The sequence below is a fragment of the Lissotriton helveticus genome, chromosome 5_1, assembly GCF_964261635.1.
Source record: "Lissotriton helveticus chromosome 5_1, aLisHel1.1, whole genome shotgun sequence".
NCBI classification, from domain to species: Eukaryota; Metazoa; Chordata; class Amphibia; order Caudata; family Salamandridae; genus Lissotriton; species Lissotriton helveticus.
In genome coordinates this window covers 1,972,172,291-1,972,192,580 of record NC_136065.1, presented here as the reverse complement: position 1 = coordinate 1,972,192,580, position 20,290 = coordinate 1,972,172,291, and the positions used below count along the sequence as shown (strand labels likewise).

Sequence of the window (20,290 nt, the reverse complement as noted above, 5' to 3'; positions counted from 1 at the left end):
CGCGCATGCGCGAGGAGCCGGCTTTCGTTTTCCTCGCATTACCGGCTCCTCACGCAGCGCGCGTTTGTAGACTGCACAAGTCCTGGCCTCATCAGAACGCTGAACGGAGCGTATCCGTATTAGAGCTCTGCTCTAGGGGAGCTTTTAGTGTGTTTTCAGGGGTCTCCTTCCACCTGATTTTTGGCCTCATTGCCTGTAGTGTTTCTAGTTGCCAGTGTTGTGTGTGTGTTGGAGGCACCCCTGGGCTACTCCCCCCCCTTGAAGTTCCTCCACACCTCCCTGCTTCAGTGCTATGGCGTACTACGCCGAGGAGGATAACCAGTGGGCTGAATATGATGAGTATGTAGACTATGAGCCACAAGAAGAGCATTTGGAGGAAAATTTGGTAGAGGCCCTGGATTCCCACGTCCAAGGGTCAGTGAAGACTGCACTAGTCCAGGCTCTTAAGCCTTTTGCTAAACCCCTTAAAAATTACGGAAAGAGAAAGTTCAAATCTGCCGGGAAGGGCGGTACCTCTTCTCAGTCCTCGGCCCAGGTGTTGGCCCGAATGGCCAGGAATGTCCTGAAAGACCATGGCTCCATGGCGAATGACACGTCTGGGGATTCTTCCCCGACTCCGCCGGATTCCTCCGATTCGGAGGTGGAATCAGTGGCCCCCAGAAAGAGATCTAGAAAGGTGAAGCACACCCAAAAGGCAGACGATGGTCAGGTACCCAGGAATCTTCTTTTTAACCCAAACAATATTGTGCATCCTCGGTCCACTGAGTGGATACCGTGCCCTGAGGTGGCACAATATGTGAGCAACAACCTGCGTCAGGGTTTCGATAATGGAGTGAGGGCCACGTTGCGTTCCGAATGCCCCAGGCCATCCTTGACAGGGAAGGTGGCTGACACACCAGATTTAGATCCCACAATGGCGGCGTTTATGCGCAAGTTTGCGAAGGATCCAAAGAAGGGGCTGGATAGAGCATGGAGAGGTGTCCAAGACAAAATGTTGGATGTCACCGGTCCCCTAACGAAGATTCTGGACGCGGCAGTGATAGCCAAAGATAGGAATGTGCCGCTGGATGTGTCGGAGGTTCTGGAATGGGCACAGCGTGCCATGTGCTTTTTAGGTAATGCGAATGTGGCCGTGTCTACAGAGCGGAGGCGCTCTTTTCTTATGAGACTTGACTCCCAGCTGGCGGAGATGGCCCCTTCCGAACCTGGTGTCCTAGCTAATGGTATGCTATTCGGAGACAAATTTGTCAGGGAGATGGGCAAATATGTTGCCACCTTCTCCGCATTGGACAAGGCCCAATCCAACATCAAGAGGGTTCTCCATGGTGGTGTTTTTGACAGGGCCGGACGCCCAAGAGGTCGAGGGTCCGGCCGAGGTTATGCACAGACCTCACGTGGAGCAGAGCAGAGAGGCAGAGGTAATCGACGCCCCAACTTCTACCCCTCCCGTGATAGAGGAGGTCGTGGCAAGGGGCAAAGAGGAAATTATCGTGGACAACAGGCGAACTCAGGAGACTACTCCTATTCAGGTACGACTTCTATGCCCATCAGAGCATATGGTGGGGGGCAGACTGTCACTTTTTCTCCACAGGTGGCGCCAGCTCACAAACGACCCTTGGGTGTTGCAAACGGTACAGGGTTTCCACATAGAATTTTATGCCTCCCCGATGCAGCGGCGGAGACCAGGTCCACTGTGTTTTTCCCAAACAGAGCAGAGTTTCATCGACGCAGAGATATGCTCCTTGATCCAGAAGGGGGCGATTGTGGAATCCTCCCCACACGAACTAGGCTTCGTCAGCACCGTCTTTGTGGTCCCGAAGAAGGACCAAGGGTATCGGCTGGTGTTGAATCTCAAGGAGTTCAATGGCTGGGTTGTTTATCGACACTTCAAAATGGAGGGGATACACCTCCTGAGAGATATACTATTGGAGCAGGATTGGATGGTGCGTCTGGATTTAAAGGACGCCTATTTAGCGGTGGCCATCTACCCTCCACACAGGCGGTTCCTGCAGTTTCAATGGCGCGATCGGTGGTTCGAATTTTCCGCCATGCCCTTTGGACTGTCGTCCGCCCCATGGTGTTTCACCAAGCTGATGAAACCCATCGTGCAGAGGTTGAGGGAACGGGGTGTTCGCCTCATTATTTACCTCGACGACATCTTGATCTTAGGTCAGTCACCGGAGGTGGTGTCGCTCCATCTGTCGTGGACGATCCACCTCCTTCAGGACTTGGGTTTTCTCCTGAACATACAGAAGTCGATCTTGCAGCCTTCTCAGGTGATGGAGTTCCTGGGTTTCCAGGTGGACTCGGTGAAAGCTCAATTACTATTGCCCCTCAAGAAGAGGGTGGCGGTGAGGAAGGAGTTGAGGAGAGCGCTTGCCTCTCCGACAATCTCCTTGAGGACGTTGGCACGCCTGGTAGGGCTTCTGGCTTCTTCGATCCAAGCGATCTTTCCGGGTCCTTTGCATTACAGGGCCCTGCAGCGTTTGAAGGCCTTGCATTTGCGCAAGGGCCTGACCTATGCCCAACAGATTTCTCTTTCTGCGGAAGCACGTACGGAGATAAACTGATGGTTGGAGCATATGGATGCGTGGAACGGCAGAGCCATTTTCGCGGCCACCCCGGAAGTGGTGATAGAGTCGGATGCCAGCCGGTGGGGCTGGGGAGCCCGTTGCGGCTCGGTGGAGACCGGGGGCCGGTGGTCCCGCGAGGAGTTGAGTCTCCACATCAACTGTCTGGAACTCCTGGCGGGTTCTTTTGCGATCCGCACTCTGTCCCCTCAGGGAGTTTCGTGTTGTATTCTCCTCCGCATGGACAATGTGTCCGCGGTACGCTACATAAATCGCCTGGGAGGCACCAGGTCGCGTCTCCTTGCGGAGATAGCCAAGGACTTTTGGCATTATTGCCTGGCCCATCAAATTTCGGTGACAGCGGAGTATATACCGGGATCCGCCAATGTGACGGCGGATTGGAACTCTCGATACTTGAGAGATGCCAGCGATTGGAGGTTGCACCCCCGGATCTTCAGAGCACTGGATCTCAAATGGGGTCCGTGTGTGGTGGATCGGTTTGCCTCGCGGCTCAACAGGCAAGTGCCCCAGTTTTACAGTTGGCGGCCGGATCCGTTGGCGATCAGCTCGGACGCCTTTCTTCAGTCATGGACGACGGGCATTCTATATGCGTTTCCTCCATTTATTATGATCCCGAGGGTTCTGGCTCAGGTTCGGAGGCAGAAGGCGGAGATGATATTCATCTCCCCGTGCTGGAAGGCGCAAGCATGGTTCCCAGAAGCGATGAGTCTCGCCTGTGCACCGCCGGTGCGGATCTCGTCGTTCCCGGATCTTCTGACGGACCCGGTGGGTCTTTACCATCCGCTGGTACTTCAGGAGCAGTTGTCTCTTATGGCATGGAGACTTTCCGGCGCCGTTGGCAAATGCCGGGAGTTTCGCAAGACGCTCTCTTTTTCTTATCTCAAGCATGGGCACCTTCCACTCACAAGCGGTATGAGTCAGCTTGGAGACGGTGGGTCGGTTGGTGTGCTGAACGACAGGGTGATCCAATGGGATCCGATATCACTGTGATAGTGAACTTTCTCTCTGAATTGGCGCGGTCAGGAATGGCTTACAGATCGGTGAATAATTTCAGGTCGGCTATTTCGGCGGGACATCCGCATGTTGAGGGCAAGCCGGTGGGGGAGCATCCCCTGGTTTGTAAAGTAGTTAGGGGGATTCGCCTGGTGAATCCTCCTCAGCCACGATACACTGAACTTTGGGACGTGTCTGTGGTCCTTCGTTTTTTGACAACCTGGCCGGCTAATGAGGGGCTGTCTCGCAAGCAGCTCTCGGCGAAGCTTACGCTTTTGCTCTGTTTGATCTCGTGCAGGCGAGTATCGGATATTCGCGCCTTGGATTTGGCAGGTAGAGTATTCACTCCCTCGGGAGTTTCTTTTACGATTTCTAAACGTACTAAGACACATACAAAATGTATTGCTTATCCTGCTTTTCCTCATCACAGTAAATTGTGTGTTGTTCAATGTCTGAAGGTGTATGAGGATTGTACTAGAGAGTTTAGGACTGGTTTTGGTCAATTGTTAATTTCCTTGCAGAAGCCTTTCCGCCCAGTCGCCTGTGCGACTCTGGCCAGGTGGGTTACCTGGTTGTTGGACCTTGCCGGTATTGATACCTCTAAATTTGGGGCTCATTCTGTGAGGGGTGCTATGGCATCTAAGTCATTTGGAGCTGGTTCTCGGCTTCAGGATATTATGACTGCGGCAGATTGGTCTTCTGAATCCACATTCAAGACATTTTACCATAAGCCTATTGTGGATGTAGCCTCTGTGGTGGTGGAGAAACTTTAAACTAGCATAATCTGAGCCTCCGTGGACTGACATAGAATGAAAAATTGTCTAGCAGACGCGACAAAGAATTTTCAATTCTATTAAGGACACGGAGGCGAGGATTATCCCACCCGGGCTTGCAGACTTGTGATGTCATGCATTATTGAATGTTTATATGATGTACTGTACCCACCCGAATGTTTATGATGGCTTGCTTGTATTTCCAGTTTAAGGAATGGCCATTACGACATATATTCTTGTTTCAGGTGATCAACAGAAGCAGACTTGAGTTGTCCTGCCTATGATCTGGATTGTTTGCAGTTCTGCAGAGGAGGACTTCCTCGACGTTGGATGCGATGGTTGCCATGTTGGCCTCCGGTCACGTTGGACGGATGATGTATTCGCAAAGAAAGAGGAGGTCGTATTATGTGCATGGACACTTATACAAGAGACTTGATACTGATTGGTGCAGACTGTTGGAGGGGGTTGTCCTTCCGGGGTCATGCCAGTTTAAAGTTTTTATTGGCTGCTGTTTATGTCAGTAAAGTAAAGAGAAGCATAATCTCGCCTCCGTGTCCTTAATAGAATTGAAAATTCTTTGTCGCGTCTGCTAGACAATTTTTCAGTAGCGTGCTACTCGCCGAAAAAGCAATTAGACTCCTCATCAGGGGTAGTAAGCGCTATATAATTACAATACAATGATAATTTCAGTCAACAAATCAACCATACTACTTTGAGTGATAGCCGCGCTATACAAATACACCTTTACGTTACATTGATCTGCTAAAATAACAAACCGCCCACAATTCCCGAAAGTTGATGGCAGATATGACCCCCTGACCTCCAAAAACGTCTAGCTGTTCCTAGTCCGTGCCTGTGTACCTTTAAAGCATAGCCTAACACCGTAAATGCATGTATGGAAACGCCCTTTATAACAAAGCATCATATCCCCCTGGGTACGCCATTAGCTCTTCCCACCCAAATCTTGCTGAATCTCTAAAGCATGCTGCAGGGAGGCAATTGTGTGACGTGTGGCAACTGAACCCACCTTTGCGGGAGGAAAACTCAAACCCTGCTCATCAGAAACGCCCCAGCATCCACGCCTCCATCTAAAAGTACCGTGAGGCAATTCAGCGAACAGACCTCTCCGATGCAGGAGTAATTTATTCAGTCATTCGTGGTGGACGGTCGTTATTCACTTACTTCCTTCCAGACCCTCAAAAGCTAATTACAAACGACATTTAAATAAATAGCTCAATAAAAATAAAAAGTGGATACGGGTGTGTTGGAGAGGGGGGTACTTACGTTTAACTCAATAATCCACAGGAGGGAGACGAAAAGAAGGTCAAAGGTCACAAAGAGGCAGAAAGTCCGCCTGACGTCCGAGATGGGCTTCCTCTTCTCGGGAGTCAGGAAGTAGTGCGGGGAGTAGAGCTGGCTCTGGGAGTAGGAGGTGTTGATGGACGCGATGGCGGGCAGGCTCTGCTCCAGGTCGCTAGGGTAGTGCCCCGGGGGCTTACTCATCTTCCTCTCAGAGCAGGGGCCCGGGTGCAGACGCAGGGGTACGGCCAGCAGGCATCAGCAGACAGTCTGAGGATAGAAACGGGGACAGTGAGTGGAAGGAAATGTATAGAGGTCCCCTCAGACTTCCCACACGCTGCAATCGGTTCCCTTCTACGCCTAAAGTCCGTCGTCACTTCGCTCTCACCGGAGGGGTCTAAAGTCAGAGTCCTCCGGGTCTGATGTGGGCCCACACAAAGGCATAGACAGCCTGGCAGAGTTATCACGTTCTCTGGGTGCGTGCGTGAGTAGACCATTAAACCAGAGTTTTTTTTTCCATTGTGAACATTTCATTGGGAGAACGAAACTTGAGCCCCCACCCCCTACGAGCTCTCAGGCAAGGTTACTGCGTCGTGCCCCCCCTGTAGCTCGGCACCCCCGCGTTGCGTAGCCTTATGTTACGCCACTGGGAGAAGCAGATTAGCAAGTCTCCGAAGGAAAACCGAAACCTGAACTTTATCAGCAACTCACGCACTGACCCAGGAAGGCTGCGAATGGAGTGATCTGCCTGGCTGGGAAATCTCATATGCGCTGTGGGAGCGGCCTGTTTTATGGCAGCTTATAAACTAGAACTACAACCCTCTTGCTGTACACCTGGTGTAGCTGCCTTCTTATCCCACAGCCATCCCTTCATAATAGGACCGCTTCTTTCCCCGCTGTATGTGGTGAGCCGGCTTAGTCTAGCCTAGAAGACTGTTCAAGGAGGGGGTCTGGGATGAAGAATGTTCCCCAATATAATAACAAAATGCGTACATGCTCCGCCTCACATTACCCTAAACAGGATCTCCAGGTAGAGAGCGGTTTACCAGATAACTGACGAAGCTTGAAAACAAGCTCCTATGCCAGCTCGAGTCAGTTCCCATTCCCCCTTCATTCTACAGATGGCTAATGAAAAAAGCAAATACATTGACTGGAGTTGAAGCCCTGTCTGGGTACCTCCAAGCGGAACATGTATGGAGTCCTTTAGCACTTATGTTGACGAAGTACAGAGAGATCCCAAGAGTGAGCTATCTTGAGCTTCATAGCTAGTAATGAAGGTTGTTGCTCCTACCTCACCATCACCTGCAGGCTGAGACCAAACTAGAACATTTCTGCCTAGGCTCTGGCTACACCATGCCATCTGCAGACCAGAAACACCCAGTTGAAGAGGTGATCGGCCTCAAGACGGTCTCCCTCCCCAAAGAGACCATAAAACTAGACTGAGGAGCAGAAGACAATGCGGTGGTGGTGGTGGTGGTGGTGGGGGGGGGGGGGAGTTGGGGGTAGATTAATGAGACTAGGACATGAACCTACGAATGGCAACGTGCAGGAGAGCATCAGGGTTACCAGTACCAAAGCAGGCACAGGAAGCCCTGGAGATTGAGTTCTTGCTCATCAGCCACCCACCCGCCGTGCAGTGTGTCTGAAGGTGTAAAGCCTAGAGTGCTGTGAAGGTTCTAACACTAGAGGTCCTATACAGGATGCATACTTTTTTGGACCCCTGCAACCAATAAACCTGGTCCAAAAGTTGCCACAGGCTAGTAGGCATGCACCAGCTTAGAAATGGTGCTACCATGACCAGAAACTCTAATATAGCCAACTGAAGCTTCTATTGGCATATCCACAAGGCTCTCCACGACCTGGGCCCCAAGTACCTCAACCGCCTCACCTTCTACACGCCCACCCGCCAGCTGCGATCGACCAGCCTCGCCACCATACCACGCATTCGCAGAGCCACCCCCCCAGCACCTTGAGACCCTAGCGGGTGAGTAGCGCGCTATATAAATTGTACGATTGATTGATTGAAACCAGAATCATGCAGTTCTACACTCTGGCATATGGAATGACCACCTTTGGCACAAATCGACCACCTGCTAAATAATGTGCAGAAGTTAATTGGAAAAGTTACTAAAAAGCAACCCCATGTAGAACTGTGCTTCAAGAATGTATTACTAATCATCTTTCAGTTGTTGACTATCCACGTGTGCAACCATAGAACAGGTGCGATCAATAGATCGTAAAATGACAATACAAGCATAGAATGTACCTCATTACGCACCATAATAGGTAGCCCTGCATACTGTGGTCCAGAACTACTGCATAAACTAGTAGCCCAGTGTCGTAACCAAGGCCTCTGCAGCCCTTGCAGTGGGAGGAGGCCCTGAGCTCCAAGGGGCCCCCTCAGCACAGTAACTAGGCCTGTAAGTTCCTGAGCGAGTCCGGGGGTGGGGGGGGGGGGGTGTGTCTATGTACTTGGCAGGAGGCCCCCTCAAGTTTTGTTACACCACTGCTGTAGTAGCCCTAAATATATCCAACCGAATAGTACTAGTAATCATTGAACATGTGTAACTGCAAATCTGAAACGTCCCAGTCATTTAGAATGAAACCTAAATAGTCTTTTTCTTAAATAATACATTAAAAAAAGTATGATAGAATCTGCTTTGGAATACCTGCCAGATGTCAAAACAACGTTACGCTAGACCTGCAGTGTACTTAAAGCTACATTGTATATTTTATTTGGCTACCTCGCTATCTTTGCACAGAGCAGTGATGCGGAGAGGTCTCCCAAAGTTGAGAGGCCTTCTCCTAGATGAACAGATTGGTTGATACAATCACAGGTGGCAGCGGCCATTATATTTTATGGATAGCACCAATTCAGAACCATGTCTCTTTATCCATACATGCTAGAAACTCCGCTTTTCACTATTCATCATTTCAACTGTTGTGTATTTCTACCAGTATACGGCAGTCCTTCGTTCCAAAGCTATGCAACTGATCGGGTAAAATTACAATAACTCATTAGTAATACGGTACAGAACACATAAGAACCAATCAAAAACAGGGGGAGAAGGAGGATTGGGCTAGGTTCACCCTCCTATGTGTTCAAAGTGTGGCAAAAAGGATCTGTGGAGGACGGATGAAAAGAACCTAGCCAAGGACATACGGGTGGTTCACCAATTGGGTGGAAACCAACCTCTTAGCGGAAAAGAACAATTTATTTTGAGTCCCATCACTCACCCAGAGTTGCCCCTAGGTGACATGCTTCATCATTGGGGAGACTTACGCCACTCACCACTTGCCTGGACCTACTGCTTCTTGCCGCCCTGCTTGAGAGAACTGCTGCATTGGGGGTTTTGCGCTGTTGAGCGCACTGTCATCTCGATTGTTGGTCCCCCCCGCCGCCGCTCACTACACCAATTGCGGCCGCATTGCGGGGGGGGGGGGGGGTAAGACTACAGCCCCCATAATTCTCGGCGGGACAGCCCCGCCCACCTACGTGCACTTCCGCGCCTGGAGGCGCACAAAACACCGGTGCTCCCTCGAAAGAGCGGGAGACTTACAACGCCACTCACCACTTGCCTGGACCTACTGCTTCTTGCCGCCCTGCTTGAGAGAACTGCTGCATTGGGGGTTTTGCGCTGTTGAGCGCACTGTCATCTCGGTTGTTGGTCCCCCCCCGCCGCCGCTCACTATACCAATTGCAGCCACTGAGCTGGGGGACTACAGCCCCCATAATTCCTGGTTGGACAGCCCCGCCCACCTACGTGCACTTCAGCGCCTGGAGGCGCACAAAACACCGGTGCTTCCTCCACGTCGCGGGACGCGCGCGGGCGACGCCGGGCTTAGCCCGGGACAAGGGCGGGACCGTCTGTGGCCGTCCAAGGCTGGGCTGGGCTACCCCCTTTTCGACCTTGCTTTGGTTATCCGGGACACTCATTTAAGGTCTGAGAACATCTTGTGTATTAGATTTAAGGTACCTGGTTCTTTTTACCAGTTTAATTTAGTTGCAGTAACACAGGTAAAATATGAATACCAGGCAGAACTTCTTTGGTGGGAGGGTCTGTCCAAGGGACTTTAGAACAGTTCATAACAAGGGCTGCTTCAGTTTTAGAACGCGAAATCGCATTCACTGAGCGCCGCTCGTCTTCTGAGCTGCAGAACAAACGCTCTTCCCTAGGTCCTATTCAGTTGGCTACTACTCCATCTCATCATGCCACTGGTACAGAACTAACAAGTGACATTGGTATTCCCCTTTTGTTAGAAGATCTAACAGAGTCACCGGTTGGGAGTAGGGTATCCAATCCCATAGATATTAGCACAGGATCACAAATAGAAACTTCCTTTGAGGAGCAAAGAGTAGCGACATCCAGCATACCCACGACTAAGAAGACCACTATAAAAAAAAAAACACCAGGCCCAGCTCCCTCAACAAAAAGAAAGCGTGGTGGGAATAAGCAAAAGGGAAGTCGAGCAAAAACCCCCAAAGTAGTCACAAGCCCCATAAATACTAAAGGCCCTGTAGAACCAAAATCTGGCCAAGGAAAAAATTTGACCATATCACACCACCAAGATCTAATAAGTGAGATAGAACATTTGGTTAAATCTCTACTGCTACCGCTCGTGGAGAGGGTAAAGAGAATGACAGAGCAACTGGGGTCTATTCAAGACATGGGCATTGCCAATACAAATTTACCTAAGGACCTGTCAGTTAATCGGCCTGATTTGTTTCCTACTGTCCCGAAGGCGGTTTTAAACTTAACCAATCCTGTAAATAGTGCAGAGATGTTACCTTCTGCACGTGATAACATCCCGGCCAAACAGGTTACGACTATTGATCCGGAGCCTATACACTCCAGGGGAGTAAGAAACAGAGGGCAAGGAAATAATAAGGGTCATGAAGAGGGAAACATCGTAAGGAGACCTTATTTGGATAAAAACTCAAAAGGGCTTGTCCTGCATATAGATCTTCCACCGGAGGCAGCACCCTATGTTATTGTACTTACAGGGGTACCATTAGAGGGGCAATTCGAAGGCCATCAGAATCTTAAGAACAAGGTAGTGCACTGGTTAAGAGTGACTACCTCCCAATATAGAAGGCGAAATACTACATGTCAGAAGATTGGGACGGGTGGGTCGAAGATCAAAGGATTTACAGGGGGGGGATATTATTAATATTAATTTTAAGGATTATAGGGCACCAAGCCATATCAGAGATTGGTACTCAGAGGGCTATGAGGGTGGCATATCCACGCGAGACCTAAGCTATTTTTACCCAAGGGCCCCAGTAGGAAACCCACCAAGACCAGGATATTCGAAAACCCGGACCACGGCGGGCCCCTTGTATAATATTACCACCTCCAACTACTTTGCCCCTCTATCCGGATTGGATGGCGTAGACTGACTTCCCAGCGGGTCTGAAGACAACGTGAGGGAAAAGTAAGCATCTGTCAACACTGCTGATGACACAATAAATAGGGCAGATGGCCAAACTGACAATCTCTAGTGTGGCACAGCCTGATATCAATGTTAAGACTACTTATAAAGGCCAACGGATTCTGTCGAGGAATCTAGAAAGCTTAAAAGACAAAGTGGACCGTCCAGAGTGGCACGAGATAATAAATAAACACAATATTTTGTGCCTCCAAGAAACCTGGACGGCCCACGAGATTCACTTAATAGGATACCAAACTTTTAAGACACCTGCCATTGTCAGTAATCATGGTAGAAACAACGGGGGCTTATGCACCTATATTTCCAACGCATCAGGGATTACAGCCACTAATTTAATCTCGGCAGAGTGTTATCAGATCTTACTAGTAAGGTGGTCGGGCATAAAGAATATGGCCATTGTAAATTTCTACAATAACGCCCATGCCTCCATATGGGAAGGGATAATCATCAGTCTTCGAAGATCATTAAGGGAACTAGAAAAAAATAGGTGATGGGGATTTGGCACTGCTATGGGTGGGTGATTTTAACTGCTCCCTATGTACCAGTCATGTCACTGGCACTTGTCCTAGCGGAGAATGGGGAAGACATACCAACTCATTTTGTCCATTCCAGGCTGGGGGACTTGGTAAATTCTTTGATATACAAGTTTGATCTGGGTTAGATCGATGAAAGCTGCTCACCAGCGTAGCGTTTAAACCCACTTTTAACGGGAGAGGTGCCAACTATAATTGATTTCACCCTTCTATCCTCTAGATATCGGTCTCTAGGGCTGTCTTGGGAAACATTAGATGCCGCCCTTAGTGATAATCATCCCATTTCATTCTGCCTGATTAAAAAGGGACTTGGACCACCTATCGAGGTGCTCTATAACACCTCAATTAATCTGGCAAGTACTAATGGCTACTATATCACATGGGCAAAAGTAGACCCAAAAATCTTTCTGCATAAAAATTGGTGACCAAAGTTTCCAACCACCTGCAAATTTGTCTCAATACCTGTAAGCAATCAGCAAGTTCTGGATTCCTTTGGGGAAATCACAAGTGAAATCCAAAAATTGCTTTCTAGAGAATTTAAAACCCACACTCAAAGTGAAGGGCTGGTTTGATAAAGAATGCTCAAAGGCGCACCAAAATTTGATAGCGGCCCTACACCAAACCCCCAGATCATTGGAACTGGTAAGGCAAACCCGAAAATTTTATCGGGATGCTTTAGCCAGAAGGAAAAAAGCTAAAAAATGAAGTCTGGCAGGATCTCCACGAGGCTTGCTTAAAAAAAGATAACTTAGCCTTCTGGAGAGCTGTAAACGCTCCTTTTTTGTCAGATAGAGAAACGGACATCATTGATATAGCAGTCTCAGGAGATACTTGGGTTGAACATTTTTCTAATTTATATAAGTACCCTAACATGCCTGAGAATATTAACGCCACAGATAATCAGGAGCATTCGGAACCATTTCCACTGGGGGTTGTCTTTGACCATGCGGAGGTTATTAAGGCTATTATGGACAGTGCCTCGGGGAAAGCACCGGGGCCGGATGGTGTCCCACTCGACCTATATAAATCTGAGTGATTATGGTTGCCCCTTTTAACAAATGTTCTAAATTGTGCCAACGCTTCTGGCTTCATTCCAACCTGGCCAGAAGCAGTTATACCAATTTTCAAAAAAGGGGACAGGAATAACTCCGCTTGTTATCGACCAATATCTCTTTTGGATGCCTTAATGAAGGTCGCGGGCAGAGTAATTCTCAATAGGCTCCAGGCTTGGGTAGAGGATAAAGATATCTCAAATCTACAAAACGGATTCCGCAGTGGCAAGGGGACGATTGAACAGGGCCAGCACTGCGGACTGCAAAGTACACCCAAGCCAAGAAAGAAAGCCTTTGTATTACATTCGTGGATCGGAGTTTCGCGTTTGATTGCGTGGACCACTCCTTGCTATGGAAGACGCAGAGTGATATGGGCATAGACCAACAGATCCTTTTATTTATTAGAGAATTGTATAGGGACGCGGGGGCCAGGGTACAGTATGGGGGGGGGGGTTTGTTCTGATAAATGTAATATTAAGAGGAGTGAGACAAGGGTGCATTTTGGCATCCTTCCTAATCAACAGCGTGGGTCAACACATTAAGGGCTTTCAGTTAGATTACTCTGCTGTTGGCGGAATACCCATCCCCATCATTTTGTATGCGGATGACGTAGCAATAATGTCACGTACACTTATCGGCCTACAAAGGGCTGTGGCCGAATTTTCAGACCACATGAGTACCCGCGGGTTGGTAATTAACGTCTCCAAAACTTATTCAATGACATGTAGCACCTCATAAAAACCAAGTGAGGCAATCTTTCTGGAAAATAATAAGATTAAAAACACCAACAGCGTTTGCTATTTAGGAGTTAATTTTGATAGCAGGAGCAATTGGAAAGAGGCAGTGTTTGCTAGAAAATTGGCCTTTAGTAGGGCCAATGGTGCCCTGATTAATTTTTCTAGGAAACTAGGTGGGCGACCTGATAAGGAACTTATTCAAATTTACAAAGCTAAATGTATTCCCACCGGAACATACGGGGCCAGGCTCTGGGGGATTGTCAATGCAGAGCAGATTCAACGCTCTGAAAATGATTTTATCCGCTACCTATTGGCAGCCCCCAAATCCTTACCTATCTATTTTGGCCATAGCGAACTGGGGATACCCTTTGAGGATACGATCAAGTCATCCCACTGCTTCTATGGCATAACATCTGGGTAACGCCGGAAACCTCGTTAAACAGGGATGTTGTTAGATTGCTTAACGTTAGACGGAGTTGCAAAGATCAAGTGGTTAAACTACATCAAAACCATAGCATCGGACAAACGGCACAAATAATTTTTTGATAACCCAGCATGCCTAGAATCAGTTCCAAGATGCACGATTAAAAAATTGATCTTGGAATTTATACAATAAAAGGTGGCTCGTTGAAAAGGATAAACGTACCACCTCGGAGAACCAGTCACTTATTACTCATGTTGGTATACAACCCTATTTATTGATGGAACCCAGTTCCTTCATGAGAAGGTTGTTGACTAGGTTCCGGGTGGATACTTTTTTTCGTTTAGTAACATTTCCCAATTGTAATGATTGGTCCAAACTTTTAGAGAAGTGCCCCTGTGATGATTCATCCGATCAATCTAATATTCATTGCATCCTGTTCTGTAAACTATGTGATCCCCAGGAAAAGGTTCTTTAAGCCGATCCTTACAAAATGGGGTATGAGGGGATACAGAGCAGCCTTTTGCAAACTGAAGCAATTGGAAACAATACGTGGTAAAAGCGGTCTCCTCATACTTGAGAATAGTAATTGGCATGAGGAATACTATGTGATTTGGGCTAATCTTGGCTGTAGTATTTGCTCCTTTTCATCCCTATTATGGAAAAACTTATGAATTTTATGGATCTGAATGGTTTATTTCTTTTAATCGGAGCTTAGAAAAGGCTTAGTAACAGGGATGTGCTTTTTTGTCTCATTACATCTGCCGTTTTCTAGCTCTCGATCTAAAGAAGAAAATTCAAACTTTGTTGCATATGACTATTTTTAGCCCGTGTAAACATCTGATGAATCTATTTTTAACCTTTTTAATGAATTTGACTGTATTATGATGTATGTGCTTTTATGATTTTGCAACAAAAAAAAAAATCGAATAAAGCTAATTTTGAACTTTGAACATTGGGGCCATCCCAAGCATCTACTGCCAGGGGCGCGCTGCGACTTGCGAAGTTACGTAGGAGCACTTATTTTGTGAGTATGTGTTGTGTAGTGTAGGGGGAGTGGTGCAAGTGATATTTAAAAATGTACATAACTAGTGAGCCAAAGTTTTATTCCTGCTCGGCAAGGATAAAAAGGGGTTAATAAAAGGGAAAAATAACTTATGTAATTATAATCCCTAGTATTGTGTCCACATGTTTCAAGGTATCCCCTAAACCTCCTCTTCAGGACAACAAAGGGACCAGCCCCTTGAGTACCACTCTGTGCAGGACCTATAGTTAAGTGAAAATAAAGATAATGAATGCACACCTATTGTGTGAGCATTTCGAAAAAATACATACGGTTGATTGTTAACACTTAGTATTTATTTTATGGCCAAATTGCGCCTCATGGTCTGTCTGGAGGGGCCTGTAGAGCCTGTGCTCAACAACCCTCCGTCAATACGACCTACTCGTTCCCAGGGTGGACCGCATCTTGATAAAGCATGTCACCTAGGGGCAACCCTGAGTGAGTGAGGAGACTCAAGAAAATAAATGTTTCTTTTCGGCTAACAGAGGTTGGTTTCCACCCAATTGGTGAACCACCCGTAAGTCCTTTGTTCTTTTGATCCACAATTGAGAACCATCCAGGGTAATAAGGGTGCCCTTGCTGCCTTTTGTATGGAATAGCATTTAGTACCTAGAGTAAGGAAGAGAAGAGCTAATTTAAATCTGTTTTTTTGTTTTTTTTATTTTCAAATTGCAAAGTAAGTACACATACAAATTTACAATGAATGTCTGCCAACTAAAGTGAGGTGAAGGTTATTTATTTGCTTCAGTGCTTTGCTGGTCTGTGTAGCGAGCAGGAGTAGATTATTGGAAACAACTTCGTCCAGATTAGAAGAAATAAATACTCCTAAATATTTAGCTTTAGGTACCAGCCTGTGGTCAGCCCAGGAGATTTTGCTATTAGTTATTATCAGTGTCTTGTTTTTATTAAGAGTGAAGCCAGAGATCTTTCCAAACTTTATTGCCTCAAGTTCTAGTCCCATTATGGCTTTTAGTGGGTCTGGTGATGTGATGGCCAGGTCATCTGCATAAGCTAAACTTTTTATACTGCAGCCTTGGAAGCCGATCGGTGGGATGTTATGGTTGCTTTCAATCTGTTTAATAAAGGGGTCCAGGTACATGGCAAACAGCAGAGGGGAACAGGGGCAACCCTGTCTGGTACCTCGGGATATCTCCAGTTGCCCGGTTAATTGACCATTTATAGAGACACAGGCCGAGGGTTTAAGGTAAAGCGCTTGTACGGCCTGTATGAACTTTGGTCCAAAGCCCATCCTCTTCATGACTGCCCACAAGTATCTCTAGGAGACCCGATCAAAGGCCTTTTCAGCGTCAAGTTGTGCTAATGACATCGGGTCTCCTGCTGCCTGTGCGGCGTCAAGTAGAGTGATGGCTCGTCTAACATGTTCTGTGGTGCCCTTTTTTGGGATAAACCATGCTGCCACGGATACAAGGGATTCCACCACAGAAGAGATTAGACTTGCCAATATTTTGGAATAGATCTTGGAGTACAGTTGATAAGTGTTATTGGCATGTATGAGCTCATTTCAAGCGGGTATTTATCTTTTTTGGGAAATATAGCTATCCTTGCATTAGACCAGGAATCTGGAGGCGAAGCCCCGCTGAAAATGGATGTTATCAGTTCCGTTAATATTTTCTGGATTTGAGGTGCAAAGACCTTATAAAATTCCATAGGGATCCCATCTAGGCCTGCGGCTTTACAGTCGGGGAGGGACTTAAGAGATTCCTGTATCTTTTCCCAAGTAGGAGTTAGTTCTAATATATCGATAGAATTCGTGAAGAGTGTTTGGAGATTGATCTCGTTCAAATATCTGGAGATGTCGTTCTCAATTATATCAAACGGGTCTTTATTCTCCTCCGCGTACAATTTAGCATAACATTTCTGGAAGCCCTTACGTATTAGATCAAAATCTTAAATCTCCTCTCCTGATTGGAGTTTAATTGTGTGTATTTCGTTGCTCGAAACCTGCTGTTGGGTCTTGACTGCCAAGTGGTGCCCTATACTATCGCTGCATTCATAATTTTCTTGTCGTGTAGCAGCCCACTTTGCAGCGATTTTTTCAGAAAAAATTGCTCCAATTTTAGCTCCAACTAGGACAACCTCATCTTAGATAGCATCGGTGTTTAACCCTGCTTGGATAGCTTGTGTTAGTTTAGCTTCAGCAGTCTTAAGCTTCTCCTGGAGATTAGTAATAACAAGTCTCTCCTTTTTGTTTTTACCCACTGAAAAACCAAGAGTCTCACCCCTGATGCCGGCTTTAAGTGTGTCCCAGACAACAGCCAAGGGAGCTGACCCCATGTTTATTTCTAGAAAATTCTGTATCCAACCCCGCATATGCGTCTGATATGTTAGATCCTGCAGTAGGGCTTTCTCGAAGCTCCAAGTGGAAGGAGTTCTGGGTTTTAACTGCCCCTTGATGTTAAGAATAAGGGGGTTGTGATCGGGCATAAAACACGGGACTATCTCAATAGTACTGTTGTTAATAAGAGGATGACATGAAAAAAATAATCTAGCCTGACAAGAGTGTGGTGAGGGGCAATAGAAAGTGTAGCAGGGGATGAGGGTTTCAAGCTAGCCCAAACGTCTTTTTGACCCTGCATCTCTACCAGGTTAGTCAGGGCCTGAAAAACCAGTGGTTTTCTGCCCTTATACTTCCAGGTGCTATCGGTAGCCCAATTACTGGGCAAGTGTAGGTTGAGGTCACCACAGAGAATTGTGGGGATAGGCCAGTGTGCTAATTCCCCTGATATTAAATTGTGAACCCCAGGATCATCAGTATTACTGCCATATATTGAACAAAGTTCAAAAGAGGGACTACCAGGAAGAAGACATTCCGTTATGACCCACCTACTGAGACGGTCTGCTTTAGACCTGGGAGTATTAAGAAAGAGGCTTTTTTCAGCCAGGAATCCCACCCCCCCTGGTTTTAGACCCTTGAGAAGTAGCCCCCAAAACTTTAAATCCTCAAGAGTCAAGTAGGTATTTCTGTGAGCCTTCGACATGTGTTTCCTGCAGACAGTAAATGTCTCCTCAAGGTTCGGAGGCCCTGCGAAGCACTTTGTCTTTTGGAACGGTCATTTAGCCCACAGATGTTTACACAAACGATTCTTAAAGTATCAAGATTAGCCATTTGAAAAAGAGTTTTGTTCGCCATTCGGTGTCATGAAATGCATAGTCTGCTTGTGTGTACATATAATAACAAAGTAGTGAATTATAACAAACAAAGTGTAGTGCCCACTCTTCCAATAGAAGTGCAAGTGCCTCCCCCCCCTTTTCTGAGCAATCAGGTGAACCCTGAATTATGGCAATCTACATGAACCCCAGCCGTTAGCCACACCGGAATGAGAGAAAAAGGCCCAAGTAAGTTCCCTCCTCTAAATGGTCAGATGTCAGAGATCCTCATAGTTTTCTATGTGTGGGCTGACAAAAATAGGAGAAGAAACTAGAAGAAAGAAGTAAGGTAACGGTGTAGAGGCATACGGTATAAAGGCATCGTTGTGTGTGGAAGGAAGGCCAGAAATAGTCAATGGTCAAGAGTCAATAGTGGCTTGTAATAGGCGCCTTGCCAGGCTTCCTGCCGGGTGGGCAGCGTCAGATAAGGCTAGAGTTTAATTCATCCGTTGTTTCTTGGACTTCAGCTCGTCTAGATACTCCCCGGCTTTTATTTCGGATAGAAAGATTTTGGTTGTTCCATTGCATATGACCTTTAGTCTGGCGGGATTCATGAGATACACATCTGCCCCTTGTTGTTGGAAAGGCAGAATTAATTGTCTTCGGCGCCATCTGCGCTCGACTGTCTGATGACAGAAGTCTGGCTTTGCAAAGTAAGTTATTCCATTAGCACCTTTTTTAAAGTTGAAACAGGCTTTATCGTAATTCATCTGAGAAGAAAGTTTCCAAAATAGACCAGAAACACCCTTGGGTGTCCTCCAGCTGGGTTATGTTGTCGTTTTAGGTGAAAGGGGAAACGATGAGCCCTCTGTACCTCACGGTCCCAGTCCCAACCTGATTCATCAGGGAAGGACTCTTGAAGCAACTTGACGAAGCGTCTTGGATCTTCCCCCTCCTTCCCTTCAGGGATGCCAAGTAAGCATAAGTTGTTTCGACGCTGGCGGTTTTCCTGATCCTCCATCTTTGTCATTAGGTTTATCATGCAAGCTGTGTTGGACTCCCCCTGTTTGGTGGTCAGGGCCTGTTTCAAGGTATTCCGTTCATGCCTCCACCATAGTAACCCGATCACTTATATCGGCACAGGTTTTGTTCAGTCGCCTTAGCCCGCCCTGCAACTTTTTATCAGCGTTCTTCGCGATAAGATTATCCGCCCGCACTTCATGAAAGTCCTTGATGGAGGCCAAGATGGAGGCTAGAGAAGGTTCAGAGGAGCCTGTTTGCAGGCTTTGTACTTCCCCATTGAGTAGAATTTAAATCTTCATCTGAGGGGTAAGACATTTGAGAATCGGAATAGTCCCACTTAAGCGGACTGCGGCGTTTGTCTGTTGATGGATTTTTTGAGACGCTGGACCGTGCCTGTATCCTGGTGTGAGACCTTACTGTCCCCTTCGCTATCTTCCTCAGAGCCATCCTCATTAGAAGAGGTCGGGGTGCCGTCTGACACAGACTAGAAAACCTCCGCTCCTGTCTCTGGGGTCCAAGGTATTTGGGAACCGGGGGGCACCACCAGGCTTTGGATAACTTTGTTGGTTCCTGCTTCGCCGATGTCAGAGGAGATCAGCGGTATTTCAGGGCTATTCTCGTTATTCTCCTCGAGTATGCTCTCTGTGCCCAGCGACTGTGGGGTGGGCTGACAGACCGAGGTGTCAGCGTGTAGATGTAGTGAGGCAAAGACTTGGGGAAGCCCGTTTGGACCTTTTGTGAGAGCTGCCAAGCTGGTTTCTGGGCTGATGGGCAAGATATCAATTTTAACAGCACTTCCCGCTTGTTGAGCACCAGTATTTACAGTTCCTTCTAGTGGGTTGCTGGAGGGAAAGAGGGGGGGTTTTACTGTTGGGATTTGGCAGGGTTTTTTTTCCTCCGAGGAATATTTTAGCAGGGGGGGATGAAAAGTCTCAATGCTTTTTGTATCTCTGGGCGGCCCCCCCCCCACCTGGTTTGCCCAGCGGTTTCCCCCCCACTTTCCTGTCCCCACGGACCTGATTTTGCTTTGGGTGCTCCTTCAGTGGCAGCAGAAGCAGCGTGATCGGTTGTATCCTGGGCAATTGGAGTTCTTGATTTGGCGCCTCTGCGTGCCCCCCAGGTGCTCATGATGATCCTGCAGGCCTCGGGTGGCCCCTTAACAAAACAGATCCATAGGGCCGTGAGTCCACTGTCTTGGCTCTCGTTGAAGGCTGTGGGCGATGCGGAGTGAAGAGATGCCGCTGCT

At 47.5% G+C, this 20,290-nt stretch overlaps 1 protein-coding gene across 3 annotated transcripts in view; it reads right to left on the bottom strand.

The window, feature by feature from the left end:
• STARD3 (StAR related lipid transfer domain containing 3) overlaps positions 1-20,290 on the bottom strand; it is a 180,292-nt gene that overhangs the window by 129,561 nt on the left and 30,441 nt on the right. For all 3 annotated transcript variants that reach the window (XM_078645652.1, XM_078645654.1, XM_078645653.1), the window contains exon 2: positions 5,642-5,926. In XM_078645652.1, the coding sequence (XP_078501778.1) occupies positions 5,642-5,860 (219 nt within the window). In that variant the 5' untranslated portion in view covers positions 5,861-5,926. The remainder of the gene's footprint in view (positions 1-5,641; positions 5,927-20,290) is intronic.